The sequence below is a fragment of the Schistocerca serialis genome, chromosome 8 (assembly GCF_023864345.2).
Source record: "Schistocerca serialis cubense isolate TAMUIC-IGC-003099 chromosome 8, iqSchSeri2.2, whole genome shotgun sequence".
Classification (NCBI taxonomy): domain Eukaryota; kingdom Metazoa; phylum Arthropoda; class Insecta; order Orthoptera; family Acrididae; genus Schistocerca; species Schistocerca serialis.
The window spans coordinates 550,843,053-550,860,328 of record NC_064645.1 but is presented as its reverse complement, the minus strand read 5'-3'; the positions used below and the strand labels follow the sequence as shown (position 1 = coordinate 550,860,328).

Genomic DNA, 17,276 nt, shown 5'->3' with positions numbered 1-17,276 from the left:
TCAAAATATTGGCGGTTGTCAATGACGTGACCTGGCTGCATTCCCATAAGTTATATGAACAACAATGTTGCTAACCATGCAGCTAACAGAACTTTTCACACCTTGAATCTGCATATTCAGAGAATTTGTAGAAATAATAGGAAATGAAAAATGTTTTTTAGTTTTCTTTTTAATTGGTTGGCATTCCTAAATTTTATATTGTGTTAGATGAGAGGTGTCAAATACATTTACACCCCAGTACATACCACACCTATGAACCCTCAACAGAAGGTAAAGTCAACATTAAACTTATTTCTTTGTCTAGTGTTACAGTTATATATGATACAGCTCAAATGAAACTAATTTTTATTGTCAGAAACAGATAACATTAACAAGGAACTGCAGAATCAGTCAAATTGGCTATTTTGAAAATTTGCCTATCTGTTATGACAATATTTTTGTTTGTGGAACTTTGATATTTTGTTGCTTAATTCTTATCAACAACAACTGCACTTTAGGAATTGTAGACATGTAGCTGTACTCATTGCTTTTAATTCTCACTATATACATATTTTTATCCACCTAGATTGCCCAAGAGTACTACAAATGTTCCCTTGACCTTTTTTGCCTGTGGTTGACATGATACTACAAGGCGAACTGAAGCTACTGACCTGACTATTCCATCTCATTACACCTAAAGAGCTTGGTCGTGTGTAAATCATAATATGGTTATTGAAACTAGCTCATAAGTTGTTAAACAAGGGTGTTATGGAACTCTGAGAAAAGAGGAAGAGGTAAGCATCAGTTACCTTTAGCACTTTTTGTGGTGTGTTCAAAAATCGGAAAAAGAAATAGCAGAATGGAACATTTTAGATCAAAGCATCTGGAAGACTACCACAGCAAAATGTTGTACACCAGATTGCAACACAAATGCCGCTTGTAGTGAGAAATAAAAAGTCACAGTGCCACTTCTTAGATGATGATCTTAACTCACACTATGCACAGAGGCAGAAGCTCACAGGCAACTTGGAAATAACAGTTGCTGTATTCCTCTTTCTGAGTTGTGTCTACTGGTTATTTTCTTTTTGTCATTGGAGATGGAGCACGAGCACAAATTGCAAAATGATGGGTAAGGCAAATGGCCATACCTTGTGAGCTTCAGACTGAGGGGCAATTGTGTAAAGCGGCTGATCTTAAGATGAGCACAAAAATGAACTTTGATCAAGCTTCGCTTAAATATTAAGCTACCGCTAAGAGATAACCAGCAGCTGTGCATCAGATGCTGTGCTCATAACCATATAACTTCGCAGATGTATGATTACAATGATTTCTTTAAATGTTTTTCCATGAATTCCAGGATGTTGACTTATTACTTTAGAAAAGTAATATGCAATTTTCCACCCCACCTTTATCCAACTGAGTTGATGATCCATCTCAAGTAACCTTGATATATACAGGACATTGAAATGTGATCTTCCCTCCTCCCTTTTCCATGCTCACAATGTGTACAAGGCCCATAAACATTAATATTTAATGTGAGTCAGTGTACCCACTGTGGCTTTTGTCCCCTGATCAATAATGTAAAGAAATCTTTGCAATTATGTACTTAACATGTCTCAAATGATAGGGAACTTTATGCGTTTTCAGGTGACACAGCTGTTATAGAGGATGGTTACTACAGACTGCTCGGTCGGACATCAGTTGATGTCATTAAGACTGGTGGATATAAGGTGGGTGCGGTTGACATAGAAGCCAAGCTGTTGGCGCATCCAGCATTGGCAGATGTTGCTGTACTTGGTGTTGAGGACCCCACCTGGGGACAAAGGGTAAGTGTTATTATCTAGTGGGTTCCTGTGAGTCACTACAGCCTAAATTCCTTAATGAGTTCAGGGAATTTGTGGTCAGAAGTTGTAAGATATTATCTAATGATAACCCAAATGAACACACCCACAGTCTCATTGACACTGATTGCTCATCAGTGGCTGCTGAAGCCAAACCAGTGTTGTTGCTTCACCGCTTCAGCCATTGAGCACTGTTATTGAAATACATGATACTATTTTCTAGATTAAAACAGAAATAAACTGAAATTTATGCATATCACAACTATATTAAGTCTGTATTAGTGAGCCATGTGCTGAACAGTCACCTTTTTGTGGCCTTTATAGGCGTATGAAAAAGGGATGGACCAAAAACTTGTGCATAACACTATGTTGTCCCATATTATTGTGAATATGAAGCTGACAGTTGCATGCAGTATCACTTACAAGGTTTGAGACGGTGCAGTATTTATCCTGGCTGCAGCAACAAATCTTAGTTGGCATATTGTTACTTCACCCCTTCAGCAATTGAGCGCTGTTATTTAAATACGCTGTATTGCTTTCTAGATTAAAACAAAGGTAAACTAAAATATATGCATATTATAATTATATTGAGTGCCTATTTCTACCACAGATCATTCTCCCTCAAGTAATGAAACCGTAGTTGTTTTTACGTGTGTCAAATAGTATTGTTAAGCAGAATTTTTTCTGAAATCCTTATGACCTGTGTGGAGATAGACATTTCTTGCTGCAGGCATGTCTCAGCCTTAAGCATGTGGTGTGACCTGTGTGGAGATAGACATTTCTTGCTGCAGGCATGTCTCAGCCTTAAGCATGTGGTGTGTTCTGGACAATTGGTAGGCATCATGATGAAAACCCCAAATATCTGAGACATTGACTAAACAAATGAGGATGATCACAGGATTGATCTGCCAATCTTGTCAGAGAGATTTATAAAATCTTTTATTTTATCTGTCCTATTTTTTACCACTGTTAAGGAGATGATGTTACTTTTGCTTCTGTCCTTTTTAAAATAGAGATCTGCACTACTTCAGTGACTCAGAGAGATTAAAATTAATGACAGAAGTGAAATGCTGACTACTTAAGCAGAAAACAGACATCATCTGGTTTATTCCATCATGTCACCAAGTATAAAATAATAATAATAATAATAATAAATACTAATTGTAGCATCTTATCAGTATAAATTAAAGAATCAGTCATGCCCCCATCCACACATTCCTTCTGCTCATACAAGTGAATAAATTTTCGTCTCTCCTTTCACATTTTTGTGTTGTGGTAACATCTGAATGTTATGCCAACAGACAAATTAATACTTCAAATGAGATCATGTTGTTGTTTTTGTTGTTGTTGATTATGATTGGGGTGGTGGGCTTTCATCTGAAGACTGATGTGATGCAGCATTCCATGTTTGTCTGTCCCGTGAAAATCTCTTCAGCTCTGTTTTCAGTGCTGCCACCTCTAGCCGTCTGAACCTGCTTGCTGTAGTCAAGCCTTCAATTTTTACGTCCCACACTTTGTTGCATTTCCAAACTGGCAATTCCTTAATGCCTCAGGATGTTTCCTATAAACAGACCCATCTTCTTATCAAGTTGTGCCATATATTTCCTGTCTATCCAGTTCTATCAGTACCTCCTTGTTAGTATTCCACCCATCTGATCTTCAGCATTCTTCTGTTGTACCCTATTTTGAAAGTTTCTATTCTCTTCTTGTCTGAACTGTTTGTTGTCCACATTTCACTTCCATATAACGGTGTATTCCGAACAAATACCTTTAGAAGTAATGCTGTGAGAATGGTTGTGAGTCATACTTGGGTAGCTCAGTTGGTAGACCATTTGCCCACAAAAGACTAAGGTCCCAAGTTTGAGTCTCGGTCCGGCACAGAGTTTCAATCTGGCAGGAAGTTTCATGTCAGTGCACACTCTGCTGCAGAGAGAAAAATTTGTTCTGGACCTTGAGAAAATAATTCCTAACATTCTACCCGACAGGAGGCCCCGTCACACGCCATTATTATTAACTTATATTTGTTCCCAAAAAATTTCTCTTTTACAGATGCTTTCCTTGCTGTTGCCAATCTGCAATTTACATCCTCTCAACTTTAGACTTCATCATTATTTTGCTTTTCAAATAGCAAAACTTATCAGCTACTTTAGTGTCTTATTTCCTAATCCAAGAGTGCGCACACAAAGAAAGCAGGTTACATGCATATCAGGGGCCAGCTTGAGGCTGCTTGAAGTAGTGTTAAGAAAATCACAATTTTATCTAATGGTACAGGTGGGTGGCAGCACTGACTGCTGCGAACTCGCACTGACTGCTGCGAACTCGCACTGACTGCTGCGAACTCGCATTGTATGCCTAGTCTGGATGAATGAAACAGTCATTGCCTAAGTTGTAGACAGGCACAATTAAGACACTTCTACATAAAATTTCTGTCATAGCCCTTGTCAGATGAAAGCTGTGGCTGAAAGCTTATGTTAAGTCTTTTAATTGTGCCTGTCTCTAACTTAACATGAGCAAACTATATTTTTCTGCTCTGTTAAGATACTGAAATTTTCTTTAGACTTGGGAGGAGACCTGTATCTGCCTGCAGACCCATGAAAATTGGATTGTACATAGTGCATTCACTTCCGTTCTTGTGTGCAAGTGATACAGCAAAAATGAGATATTCATAACATCTGGGGTACCTAAAAACAGTTTGAGATATCAAAAAACTAATTTTTGGCAAATTATGTCGTGTAAAAAGGAGAGTATTTTTGCCTTATGGTTAACAAGTAGCTGTGTGTGTGTGTGTGTGTGTGTGTGTGTGTGTGTACTTTGCTAGAGAAAGAGCAAGAGCTTGAAAGCTAATGTGAATTCTGTTTCCTAATGCATGTTTCTGTTTGCCACACATCAATCCCCTATAGGTGAATGGTTGCCTTTCCCTAATTGTACGTACTATTTCTTTGGATTTGTAGGTGTTGTAATTCTTTGGTGAGCCTCTCCTTGTGTGAAAGTGTTTGAGCTCTATGGCCAGAGTTTTTTTTAATTTCTTTGTGACGTATGAGGTGTGGAGACACAGAAGTCAGTGTGCGTACACTATGACCCAGCTACCCATCCATTCTTCCCTTAACTAACACATCCTCTTTTTAGAGTTACATCATGAATTTTATGTTACGATGACTAGTCTTTAAACATTTCAGGACTCTTCAAATTTTTCTGCTCCATGTGACCACACTACAGATGGGTCATCCAAGTAGTGATAGAAACACTCTGGTATCAGCAGATTCTAGTGCCTTTGGTTAGCACACTGGACTCGCATTCGGGAGGAGGACGGTTCAGTCCCGCGTCCGGTCATCCTGAATTCAGTTTTCCGTGATTTCCCTGAATCGCTCCAGGCAAATGCCGGGATTGTTCCTTTGAAGGGGCACGGCCGACTTCCTTCCCTGTCCTTCCCTAATCCAATGAGACTGATGACCTCGCTGTTTGGTCTCTTCCCCCAAACAACCCAACCCCTAGTGCCTTTGATTCAAAGTGTTCCACGTATAGAGAACCGGTGAGAACAGGCTAGCCATTGCCAAACCTTCAGTTTGTTCATAATATTTTCCATCAAACAGAAAATTTCCATCAAACATGCTTAAATGGTCTATGAAGTAATTGTTGAACTTTCCCGAGGAGTCAGAAAGTGGGATTCTTGTAAAGAGGGAGACTACATCAAAACTGACCATAATATCTATTTCCCAGAGTCACAGTTGACTGAAATGGTACTCATAGTCAACAGAGTTACGGTTATGGTGTTCACGCTTCCCCACATATTTGCTGAGAATGCGTTTCAGAAATTTTGTCGGCTGGTATGTAGGTGCACCGGTATTTCTAACTATGAGTATTAGAAGAATTATGCGTGACTTAAGGCTGAAATACACAGTTAAAAAAAGGAAGTTTTAATAGAAGACTGTGTTTCTCTTGTACTACTGATAAAGTACACAATGGCCATATGGAGCTGGTTGATAGTTGCCATGCAAACGGTAGACCTCTCCTCCGTACAGATCATGCAGTAACCACAGCCCTAGTTGTATATACCTTCTTAATTATGATTACAGCAATGAATAGTCACTAACATATTGACTAGTAAGAATATAATGTTTTCACTTCTGTCAAATTTGCCTTTAGATTGCTTCTCAAATTTCTAAATAAGTGTGGTTCATGTGAGGTGCAATGAATAGATTGTAGAATATTGTGAATATACTCACATGAAATGAGTATTATTATTAATTGCAAACAGAAGGTCAATTACATTTCAGCAGTAATATAATATGAATATCGTTGTTTCCAGCAGTAAGTTCAAATTATTAAGTTAATGTGTCTCCAATGAGTTTCCCTCCCTGCGGGTCCGGGGGTAAGAATAGGCCTGCGGTATTCCTGCCTGTTGTAAGAGACGTCTAAAAGGAGTGTTGTAAGAGGCGACTTAAAGGAGTCTCCCACGTTTCGGCTTTTATGTGATTGTCCCCTGTAGGGTTTGACTTCCGTATTTCCAAATTTCCCAAAGAGCGAGCCAATTGGGGAAGGGCTTACATGGTGCATCGTGTCCATTGTGCATGGAGATCTTTAGCCCACTCTCTCATCGTCGCATTGCTGTCCCGCTCACTCTCCATCTCTTGGGCGAGGATACATTCCGGTGTGCAGTTTCTGCCATGCACTATGCAGTGTCGCTTTCTGCGCCGACGACGACCATGGACTTCTTTGCACCTGATATCCAGCACGGTAGCCAGTCCGTTGTGGTTGAGCCGCCGTGTACCCTGTTGGGTGTAGGCCCCTGACAACACAGGGATCGCTCTGCTGATGCCTGTGCCACTAACTCCCCACTTATGCCAAGGAGTAGATGCCTATCTCCCTGGGGCATCAGGACTCCCGGCAATGACCATCCTGCCAGGTGGCCCTTGCTGCAGCTGGGTGGCCCTTGCTGCAGCTGGGTGGCGCCTGTGGGGAGGTCCCTTGGTCGGAGTGAGTGGCATCAGGGCGGACAACATGCAATGAAGCATGGCACATCTCTTGCTGGTGGCCAGCTGCCAGCAGTCTCTAAGGGTTCCAGGGCTCAATTTAATGCAAACATTTATGACCCCAAATTGTTTCCCTCCCTGGCCACACCATGGAAGGAACGAAAGGCTAAGGATGGCAGCAAAGCTTATTCGCCTCGGTACCTAGTATGTAAGAGAGCTGATGGGGAATCCTTTGTGTCTATGAAGCCTCCGTTCTTTGTAGAGCATTTAGAGGACAAGTTTGGGGAGGTGGAGGGCTTGTCCAAAATGCGGTCTGGATCAGTCTTGATAAAAATAGCATCCTGTGCTGAGTCACAGATGTTACTCCCTTGTGACAAGCTGGAAGATGCTTCTGTTACTATCACACCCCATAAAAGCTTAAATATGGTCCAGGGTATTATCTTTTACAGGGATCTTCTTTTACAGTCTGATGACGAGCTGCGTGCCAACTTAGAGCGATGAGGTGTCCATTTAGTCTGGTGCATCCACCAGGGTCCGAGGGATAATCAGGTTGCCATTGGTGCCTTCATCTTGGCCTTCGAGGGTGACACATTAATCGAGAAGGTGAAGGTGATGGTTTACCACTGTGATGTCAAGTCGTATATCCCTCCCCCGATGCGGTGCTTTAAGTGTCGGAAGTTCGGCCATATGTCTTCCCACTGTGCTTCCAGCCTCGTATGTCGAGATTGTGGTCGTCCATCCCATCCCAATACTCCATTTTCCCCGTCTCCCATCTGTGTCAGTTGCTGAGAGCACCATTCCCCTTGCTCGCCGGACTGTAGGATTCTATAGAAGGAAAGGAAAATATGCGCATGACAACATCTTACGCTTCCACTGTCACTACTGTTACTGCCCCATCCATTGCCCCAATTCCAGTCAGCTCTCAGAGCCGTAAGAATACACCTGCCCCCTTGCTCCTGCACCACCTATCTTGGGAGCAGCACCCCTCCAACCATCGCTGAAGAAGCCACAGGCAGCTGGTCGTAGAGCTTTGCGGTTCTCCTCTGTCCTGGAGACTGAATCAAAGAAGCCCTCCCAGTTAGAGCACCCTAAGGAACAGCGCGAGAAATTGAAACCGAAGACCCCTAAGAACGAGGAAATTGTGGTGGGACCCACACCACCGCTACCTACAAGCTCTGCGTTTGAGTATGAGGTGGAGATTTTGGTGTCTGCTGTGGACCTAAATCTCGCTGGACCCTCAGACACGATGGATGTCGCTCCCACAGGTACTCAGTCGGTGGCAGCAGGTGACCTAGTGGCGCAATCTGCCTCCTCGGTCTCTTCACGCCTTTTTCGGCCGCGGACAATGTCATTCTCCAGTGGAACTGTAGCAGTTTTTTCCACCACCTTGCTGAGCTCCGCCAACTTATCAGCCTTCACCCTTCCTTCTGTATTGCTCTCCAGGTTCTGGCGATGCGAACCCCCGCCCTCCGTGGCCATCGGGGTGGTTATAAGAATTGGGCAGCTTATGCGAGGATATCTGGCGGAGTCTGCGCCTACATCCTTGACTCTCTTTACAGCAAGTGTGTACCTCTTCAAACACCTTTAGGGGTTGTCGCTGTTCGGGTGTGGACGCCTCAGGCTGTTACTGTCTGCAGTATCTACCTTCCACTGGATGGTAATGCCCCACAGCATGTATTGGCTGCACTGATAGCCCAACTGCCACCCCCTTTTCTATTACTGGGCAACTTTAATGCCCATAACCCTTTGTGAGGTGTATTGGTGGCAACAGGCTGAGGCACTGTTGTTGAGCAAGTCTTGGCACAGCTCAATCTTTCCCTCTTAAATAATGATGCCCCCACACATTTCAGTGTGGCGCATGGCACGTACTCAGCCATCGACCTTTCGGTCTGCAGCCCTAGCCTTCTACCATCTGTCCAATGGAGCATTCATGACAACTTGTGCGGTAGTGACCACTTTCTGATCTTTCTGTCACTGCCGTAACGTCACTCACCTGGGCGCCTCCCCAGATGGGATTTGAATAAGGCTGACTGGGACTCGTTCACCTCCATTGCCATTATTGAGCCTCTTTCTCATGACGCCATTGATATGGTGGTTTAAACGATCACCACCGGAATCGTTTCTGCAGCAGAATCTGCAATTCCTGTTCTTCCGGGTCCCCTTGGCAGAGGAATGTGCCGTGGTGGTCACCGGAGATTGCTCAGGCAATTAGAGATTGCAGGCGGGTCCTCCAACATTATAAGTGGCACCCGTCAGTGGAACATCTCATTACCTTTAAGCGGATCCAAGCCCGACGCCTTATTTGCCAATGGAAGCAGGAGTGCTGGGAATGGTATGTCTCCACTGTTGGCATCCATACCTCTCCATCACAGGTTTGGAGCAAGATTAGGCGACTCTATGGGTATCAGACACCCATCAGCGTGCCTGGGCTTTCCCTGAATGGAGCAGTCTGTACTGAATCCGACATGATTGCAGAACTCTTAGCAGAGCATTATGCTCAGAGTTCCACCTCTATGAATTACCCACTGGCCTTCCACTCCCTGATAGAGCAGTTGGAACATCGGAGCCTTTCAATCCATATGCACCACCTCGAATCGTACAATGCTCCATTCAGTGAGTGGGAATTCCAAAGTGCCCAAGCCGCTTGCCCTGATATGGCTCCCAGGCCAGATCACATCCACTATCAGATGTTCAAACAACTCTTGGTGGACTGCCAGCGACACCTCCTCGACCTTTTCAACCGATCTGGGTTGAGGGTGAGTTCCCATCCCAGTGCTGGGAAAGCATTGTCATCCCCATGTTGAAACCTGGCAACAACCCACTGTAAGTGGACAGCTACTGCCCCATTAGCTTCACCAATGTTCCCTGGAAGTTGCTCGACCGCACGGTGAGCCAGAGGTTGAGTTGGCTACTTGAGTCTCGGGGCCTTCTGGCTCCGTCTCAGGATGGGTTCCATAAGGGCCGCTCTGCTACCGATAATGTGGTCTGCCTGGAGTCTGCCATCCGAACGGCATTTGCCTGCCATCAGCATCTGGTTGCCGTCTTTTTTGACATGCGGAAGGTGTAAGATACAACATGGTGACATCACATCCTCGCCATGCTTCATGGGTGGGGTCTTAGGGGCCTGCTCCTGATTTTTATTCAGAATTTTCCGTCCCTTCATTCCTTCCGTGTGCAAGTTGGTTCCTCCCATTGTTCCTCCCAAGTCCAGGAGTATGGGGTCCCACAAGGCTCTGTCTTGAGTGTCTGTCTCTTTTTAGTTGCTATCAATAGGCTAGCTGCAGCTCTGGGAACGTCCATATTGGCTTCTTTGTATACTGAAGACTTTTGCCTGTACTATAGCTCCCCTGCCATTGCGGTTGCTGAATGGTGGCTACAGAGCGCAGTCTTAGGCCATCGCGCACGGCTTCCAGTTCTCAGCCGCCAAGACCTGCGTTATACATTTCTGCTGGCGTTGCACTGTTCACCCTGAGCCATGGCTTTCTCTTGATGGCGAACCTCTTGCCGTGATGGAGACACATTAGTTTTTGGGCTTGCTTTTTGGTACCCGGTTGACTTGGCTCCCTCATATTCGGCAGCTTAAACAAACATGCTGGCACCATCTCAAAGCTCTTCGTTGCTTGAGTCACACCAGCTGAAAGTTAGCCAGAGCAAGAGGGGTAGCCCCAGCGCATGGTCCAGGCCGACCGTGTGGCTGGGGATTCCATGTTGGCGCTGTGTCGAGGACTGTGCTTTGTGTTGATGAAGGAGATTTGTATGCCGGAAGTGCCAAAGATGGCGGACTTTGTGAAACCATAATGGCAGACATTTCACAGCTCATGTAGAAATTAGTAAGAGCCAGAGCAATCATGATACCTTAAAAAGAAACATGTATATTACCATTATTTGCACAATGATTCTGATGGTGTAATCAGATTTTCAATATCTTTATTAGTTTAAAGTTTAGTATCTGGCTGTAAATTATACAAGTAACACCCAGCAACGAATTTCCAAAATCTAAACGGTTCATCTGATTTTGTCGATTGACATCTCTTTAGAAAGTGTAAACCTATGCAAGTTGCATAGTACATGAGTTATTGGAGGTCAAAGTGGCAGATTACTATTAATCACATCAGGCCATAAGTACTCCACAGTTACACGAAAAAACAGTAGCAGCATGCTTACAAATATATTTATTCGTCCATGTCTTTGTTTATATCTGGTATATACTATTCATGAAGAAATTGGTCGAATATTTACTGTGTTTTAGAATGCACAGAGACATTAGGCTACTGGCCTGCTTTTGTTTCTGTTCCTTTGATATATGTTTATTTGATTTGTATACATATTTAATAATGTGTGTTAGAGCGTGTTTATGGTCCAGCCGTAGGAATATTTATTTAATTTCAAGTTGTTTAAATGTAAATCCAGTATTTCTTATGTGTTTCAATATGTTTGTGATTGAGTGTTGGCGTGGAGAAATGGTGGGAGCGCTCTAGCCAATCACAGCACTCGTTAATGGGGAGACTGTATGGAAGTGGGGGAGGAGCATCAGGTTGCACTGGACATGAGGAGTGCTGGATGTGGAGGAGTGACGGGAGGTCACAGGAAATACTTGGAGAGTGCAGCAGTTTGCGGGAGATAGAAATATTTCGTAGTGCCGACTTGTGCACTTGAGAGATTTCCATGGCTTCTGCAGTGAAGACGTAGTATGCGTTTGGAAGTGAATATCTCGCGAGCTGTGTTGTTGTTCATAATTAATTACGTGAAGTAGGAATCTATTGTTTCCCTGTTGTTCAACGTATATTTTATGTAGTTGCTGGACCATCGACACCAATAAGTGTTTTGCAGTAATAAACGGCATTCTTAAAAGTACTCCTACTATCGAGCTCATCATTTAAAGTATTTAAAATAGTACCTGCAGATTTTATTTAATTACAATCTTTCATTTATAAATTTCTGTGTTACATTCAAAATTCGCAATTACCGAGTGATAGGAACCTTCGACCATTCGATTCATGTGTGTGTTCATGTTGTTTACTGAAGACTCAGCATATTTGGCTTGTAATGCGGCAGTTTCATATCCCAGCTCCTAGACAGTGAAACCAGCCAAAACTTTTAATATTTCAACTCTGAGTCTGAGGGTACGTAGCTGATGGCCACACCATCATTTTTTTTTTATTTTTGAAAGCCCGTACCTTCTACCAGCAATTAGCTCTTCTCTTTCATGAAACCAAATTAAAAAGATATTCATGTTCTAATATGAGACTTGCTATTGATAATCATAATTATGGCAGATAAAACTTAGGAGTGAAAATAATCAATTTTTGATAATATCCCATCTGGTAAGTCTCCCCTGATCCGGGCTTCTGGGTGACTTTTACAAACTCTACCCCTTTTTTATACCTCACCAGTCCTTTTCCTTCACTCCTCTTCCTTCCACTTCAATCCTTGTGCCAGAAGAAGAAGCCACTTGCTCCAGAAGGTTGCAAACTGTAATACCTTTAATATGTGTGTTCTCCTGCCACCGCTTGGTAGGTAAGCAAAATTTGTAACACAATATTGGTTAAAACACTAAAGTTGGCTGTCTTCATAAACAGAGAACCGTAGACATGAAATCTACAGTTTGTTGCCAACAAGGAAGTCATTTGGTTTAGGAATGTCTTGAGTGAGAAAGAGTGCGGATATTGCCATCGTGTTACAGAGCATCTTGAGGAGGAATGTTTACATCTGACATGTCATACCAAACTAAGACTGCACGCCTAGTACATATTAGTGTATTTCATGCAGAAAAAACAAGAAGTCATGAAAGCCATTATAGAGATGGCCATCCTCAAAAGTTATGTTTGTTTATATAAATGACTGTGAAATTAAATTGAAGCTATTGTGATACAACATAATGAGCAGAAGGAAGGTTGCTACTAGAGTCATTACCGTCAGATCCCGATTATCATTAAGGCAGTGACTCGGCATACTTTCCCACCCTTCCAAACACCACGCACCCACAATACATGCAGCCGTGACCCAACACTCTGACAATGAAGATCTTTGTTAACGTGCTAATGCTACATTACGTGATCAATAACACACATAGTGTGCTTTTTCTGCTTTGTCCCAAAGCTGACTTTTAGCAGGAATACAGTGCCCTCCTTGCAGAAATATGTTTAAAATCGATATCAAAGTTTGTGATAACATTAAAGACAACGAAAGATGCAGGAAATGTTGTAACATGAAATCATTGATAATTGGAAAGCATTGTATTGAGCGGATATTTCTACTGTAATTCTAATAGTTTATCATTCAGCTGTTTCAAAATTTCAAATATTATCCACATAACTCGGGTATTATTACATTTGTTACAGGTTGTTGCTGTAGTGGTCCCAGAAGAAAATAAGACTGTACCAACATTAGCAGAGCTACGTGAGTGGGCAAAAGGACATATGGCACCTTATGCTATTCCTACCCAATTAAAAGTGATAGAACAGCTGCCACGCAATGCCATGGGCAAGGTCAATAAGAAAGATCTTATCAAGCAGCTGTTTCCTTCCAAAAGTACTGGAACAGCAGCGGCTGCTAAATAGGTAAGAACTGTACTTTAATTAATTATAAAGCAGGTTTTGTCTATCTTCCACATACACTAACACTAAATTTAGTGTCAACAGAAGGAAAATTTGTTGTGTGTATCGCCAAGTAGTAATTAATAATTCAAACCTGAGTGTGGCAACATTCACAGCCAGGATTGTGAAAATATCTTTAGTTCTGACAAAGGTTTCAAAGTTGACAAGTCGCCCTTAGTCTGTTGACAGTGGATTCCTGTAAAAATATGCCAGAGGTAGAGTAAACTTTCAGTCCTCATTACAATTCATTTTTAATAAGATTCTTATTCCCTTTTTTATGTTAGAGACAACCTTAAACAGGGGTTTTTCTTGAATAGGGGTTTTGTCAGAGTACATTTAAGGAGTGACCCTGAAGCATCATTCAAATGTGTTTGGCTTCTGCACAACTGCTACTCTATACAATGTGTGTTATGTCCAGATCCAGAGGCTGCAGATGTTTTTTGTTGTGTGGAGGTACAATCTTGACTTTTGTATTCCTCAGAAATTGTTTCCTAGGGATTTATGGGGCTCCGTCAGTAATAAGTACAAATTCCCATCCTTCTTGGCAGCTAAATGCTTGAGAAAAATCGCATAAAGATTTCTGACATTGTCCAGGCACTGCTGTATACTCGAACTAGCATGTGCCCCCCGCCCCCCCCCCCCCCCCCCCCCAAACAGCTGGGACTTTTAAGTTTTTATATTATTTGTGGAGGCAGTTTTTTGCTTCCATCACTATTTCTTTACTTTTTGTACCTCCTTAACATACTCTTCCGTTAACGGAATATGATATTGCAGGAAGTAAATGATAGAAGACGCCAGTTTCATTGACGTTGAAAATGTCTCTGGGCTGATAATGCATCAGTCATGGCAGTGTAATGTTCTGCCAACAGTTTACACTTTCTGTGACCACAGCCACACTTTGCACTTTCACCACTTACGTTTTGAAATGACAGATTGACTTTTTTCAAAATTGTAAAATTGATAACTTTGACACAACTTTTTTCAAAATTGTAAAATTGATAACTTTGACACGTCAGTGAACAAGCTACACTTTCCACCCCTCATACACTCTGTGACTGTGATGGCAGATCGCATGACGTACATCGTATATTAAGGCCCCCATACACGATCACAAATTTTACTCTGTTTGCCGAATATCTGATTGTTTGTGGTGCTGATTGATGTATTTGTCAAACATAGTGTGTTAGACAGAAAACTTGAAGGAATGCCTGACATTGTTTTGTTTTGTTGTTTCACTGCATACGTTTAGTGGAAAATGGTTTTATTACCATTTATTTAACTGTTTTGTGAATCCACAGAATTATGCAGACTACTTTTTAAGGGTAAGAACAAAATAGCTCTGGCAATTACCAAAGTAGTAGATATATCACATCTTTTCCTGCCGTATATCATACAGGAAGAGATAAAGAAGAAAATCAGTATTCCACGTACAACGTACAAGCAGGAGTGCAGTTCTCCAGTTCTTCCATGGATGCTGTAATCCGTATAACCAGCAATAAATAAACCAACAACTATCTTTTCCTTTCTTGATTTATTCAGAAGGCTGTGACTGTGAGATTGAAATCCGTCGATTGGAACCTTGCTCTGAAGTCTATGTTCCCTCATAATAATCAGTTACTCTTGGAATAATTACAAAAAAATGCATTTCTCACAAACAAGACATTTATTAAACAGATAGTGAGATTTAACCTAGCCTTTATAATAGTCTGATTATATGCTTGCTACTCAAAAACTGATCAATGACCACCCTTGCTTCTTCAGAGATCCCATTCATCCCAGAGAAGCTCTTCATTCATGGAAAGCCCAATACCACAGAAGTTCCCACAGGAGGAACTCCATGGCACAGCAGTCGATGCAACAGACTTAAAGACATATAATTCCAGTGACGTAAGCACGTTGGGTGGAAGTTTCACGTCGCCGCGCAACATCCTTGAACCACTACGAACATTCAAAACACACAAACAAAATGCAGAATAGTATTCAGTACCTAACTAATTTCTTTTAACAAATCCTGCATGTCACTGAGAACAATTACTCAGTTATTTTAAAATATCAGTAGTACAGATGTTCTACCTGTCCATTTCAAAATTATAAAATAATGCCCTACCATTACATCTGCTGCCTCCTATAATTGAGTAATCGTGTCAGTGTTCATTATACTTTTACTTTCTCAAACCCCCTTACAACAGCAAAATCATAAGTTGTTTCTTATTCTACACTGAGTCTTAATAATACAATATATATTCTGAAAGTGCTACATATACCTTATACAAATTGTTCTTCATCATCGCTTTGCCCTGACTAACACTAATAACCTCCCTGTACTAGTAGGTTGCGTCTGCTTCATCTGAGCTATGATATCCTTATTCTTATATGGTCCCTTGTGCTTTTGTAGCCAAAACTTAGCTTCTAATCAAAATATTATCCACCTCTACAGCTAACAAATACTCAAAACATCACTCTTTGAGTACAGAAGCTACTCAGCTGTTATTACTCCATATTGTGAAACTGCTTGTTATCCTGCCTCAGACACTTCACTAGTCACACAGCTACAATGTATAGAGTTGTGTCAGTTTAAATAACTATGGATACGTAAGATCCAGTGGTTCATCATTATCAGATAATAGTACTTTAGCTCTAGGTAATTCACAGTTTACAAAATGCTTCATCTAACTGCAACTGTCATCAAGGAGGATTCAGAAGACGGTAGTCTCTGATACAAACATTGTGACACTACTACTGACATATTTCACTCATTGTTTTTTAGCAGAGAGTGTCAGCTTAACATGTCTCCGAAAATTTGTCCAAACATACACAAGCGCAGCCATTGCATTTCTTTGTAGTGCATTAATTACATTGTTTCACAGCAAATATTTTTGAATGGCAGAACCCATTCTCTCGCAGCTACAGTACCAACAATACAGTCTGCCAAGTTGTGATTGTTGATTTTCAGTTTGGTTGAGCGCAGTGTCTAGCACATTCATAGTGTGCATGCGTGGAAGTTTTTTTTGCATGTTCTTCAATGACTCTGTCATGGATGTCTTCTTCTGTGAAGACTGGCCCAATTCAAAGGCGGTTATCCGGTGCCCAGAGAAACCACTAGAACAGGAAGTGTGGCCAAACATGAGCTGCCGCCAGAGTCACCTCTTGGACAGCAGCCCCATCTCCCTTACCATTCAGTCAACATGCCCATCCATAAAAACTCAGCACTTGTGTTTCATTTTCCAAACTGCATTAACTAAATGTACGTTAGTAGTTGGCAGTCATCATTCATGGGTCCTAAGTACCCTGTTTTTCACGTCAGCTTTAATAAAGTGATACATTGTTACTTACAGTACCCACAGAAAAACATAAACTACTAATATTTATGCAAGGGAACATAAGTAATATTTTGCTGTACATCCTCACAAATATGGTTTTAGTTTCTTAACTGTGAAGAAAGCGTACTCTCTCACCAGCAGCAATTGTTTGTATTCTAGATAATATCATGTCAGAATACTTTTCTCTCTAACTAGCTCTGTCTGTCAAGGTAGTTAGTGTTTGTCACACCCCTGCATCTACTTCTCCTATATCGGTCGATAGTCCGCTTAAAGCTGGATTATGGGAGCTTCGTATACTCCTCTGCACGACCGTCCATCTTACGCCGCCTCAACCCTATACAACATCGGGGTTTACGTCTTGCGATCAGAGTGTTCTATACTAGTCCTGTCGAGAGTCTTCATGCTGAAGGCGGTGAATTGCCACTAACCTACCGGCGCGATATACTGCTTTGTCGGTATGCCTGTTGGCTATTGTCAATGCCCGACCACCCGTGTTATCGTTCCTTTTTTGACGACTCCCCCGACCGTCAGTACAGGTTGTATGTCTCTGCCCTACTACTCCCTGGAGTT

General features: G+C 42.0%; 1 protein-coding gene across 1 annotated transcript in view; it reads left to right on the top strand.

Moving 5' to 3' along the window:
• Positions 1–17,276, top strand: part of LOC126416398 (malonate--CoA ligase ACSF3, mitochondrial-like) — a 104,383-nt gene that overhangs the window by 76,535 nt on the left and 10,572 nt on the right. The window contains exons 9-10 of the mRNA XM_050084088.1: positions 1,627–1,805; positions 13,132–13,350. Coding sequence (XP_049940045.1) covers positions 1,627–1,805; positions 13,132–13,350 — 398 coding nt within the window. The remainder of the gene's footprint in view (positions 1–1,626; positions 1,806–13,131; positions 13,351–17,276) is intronic.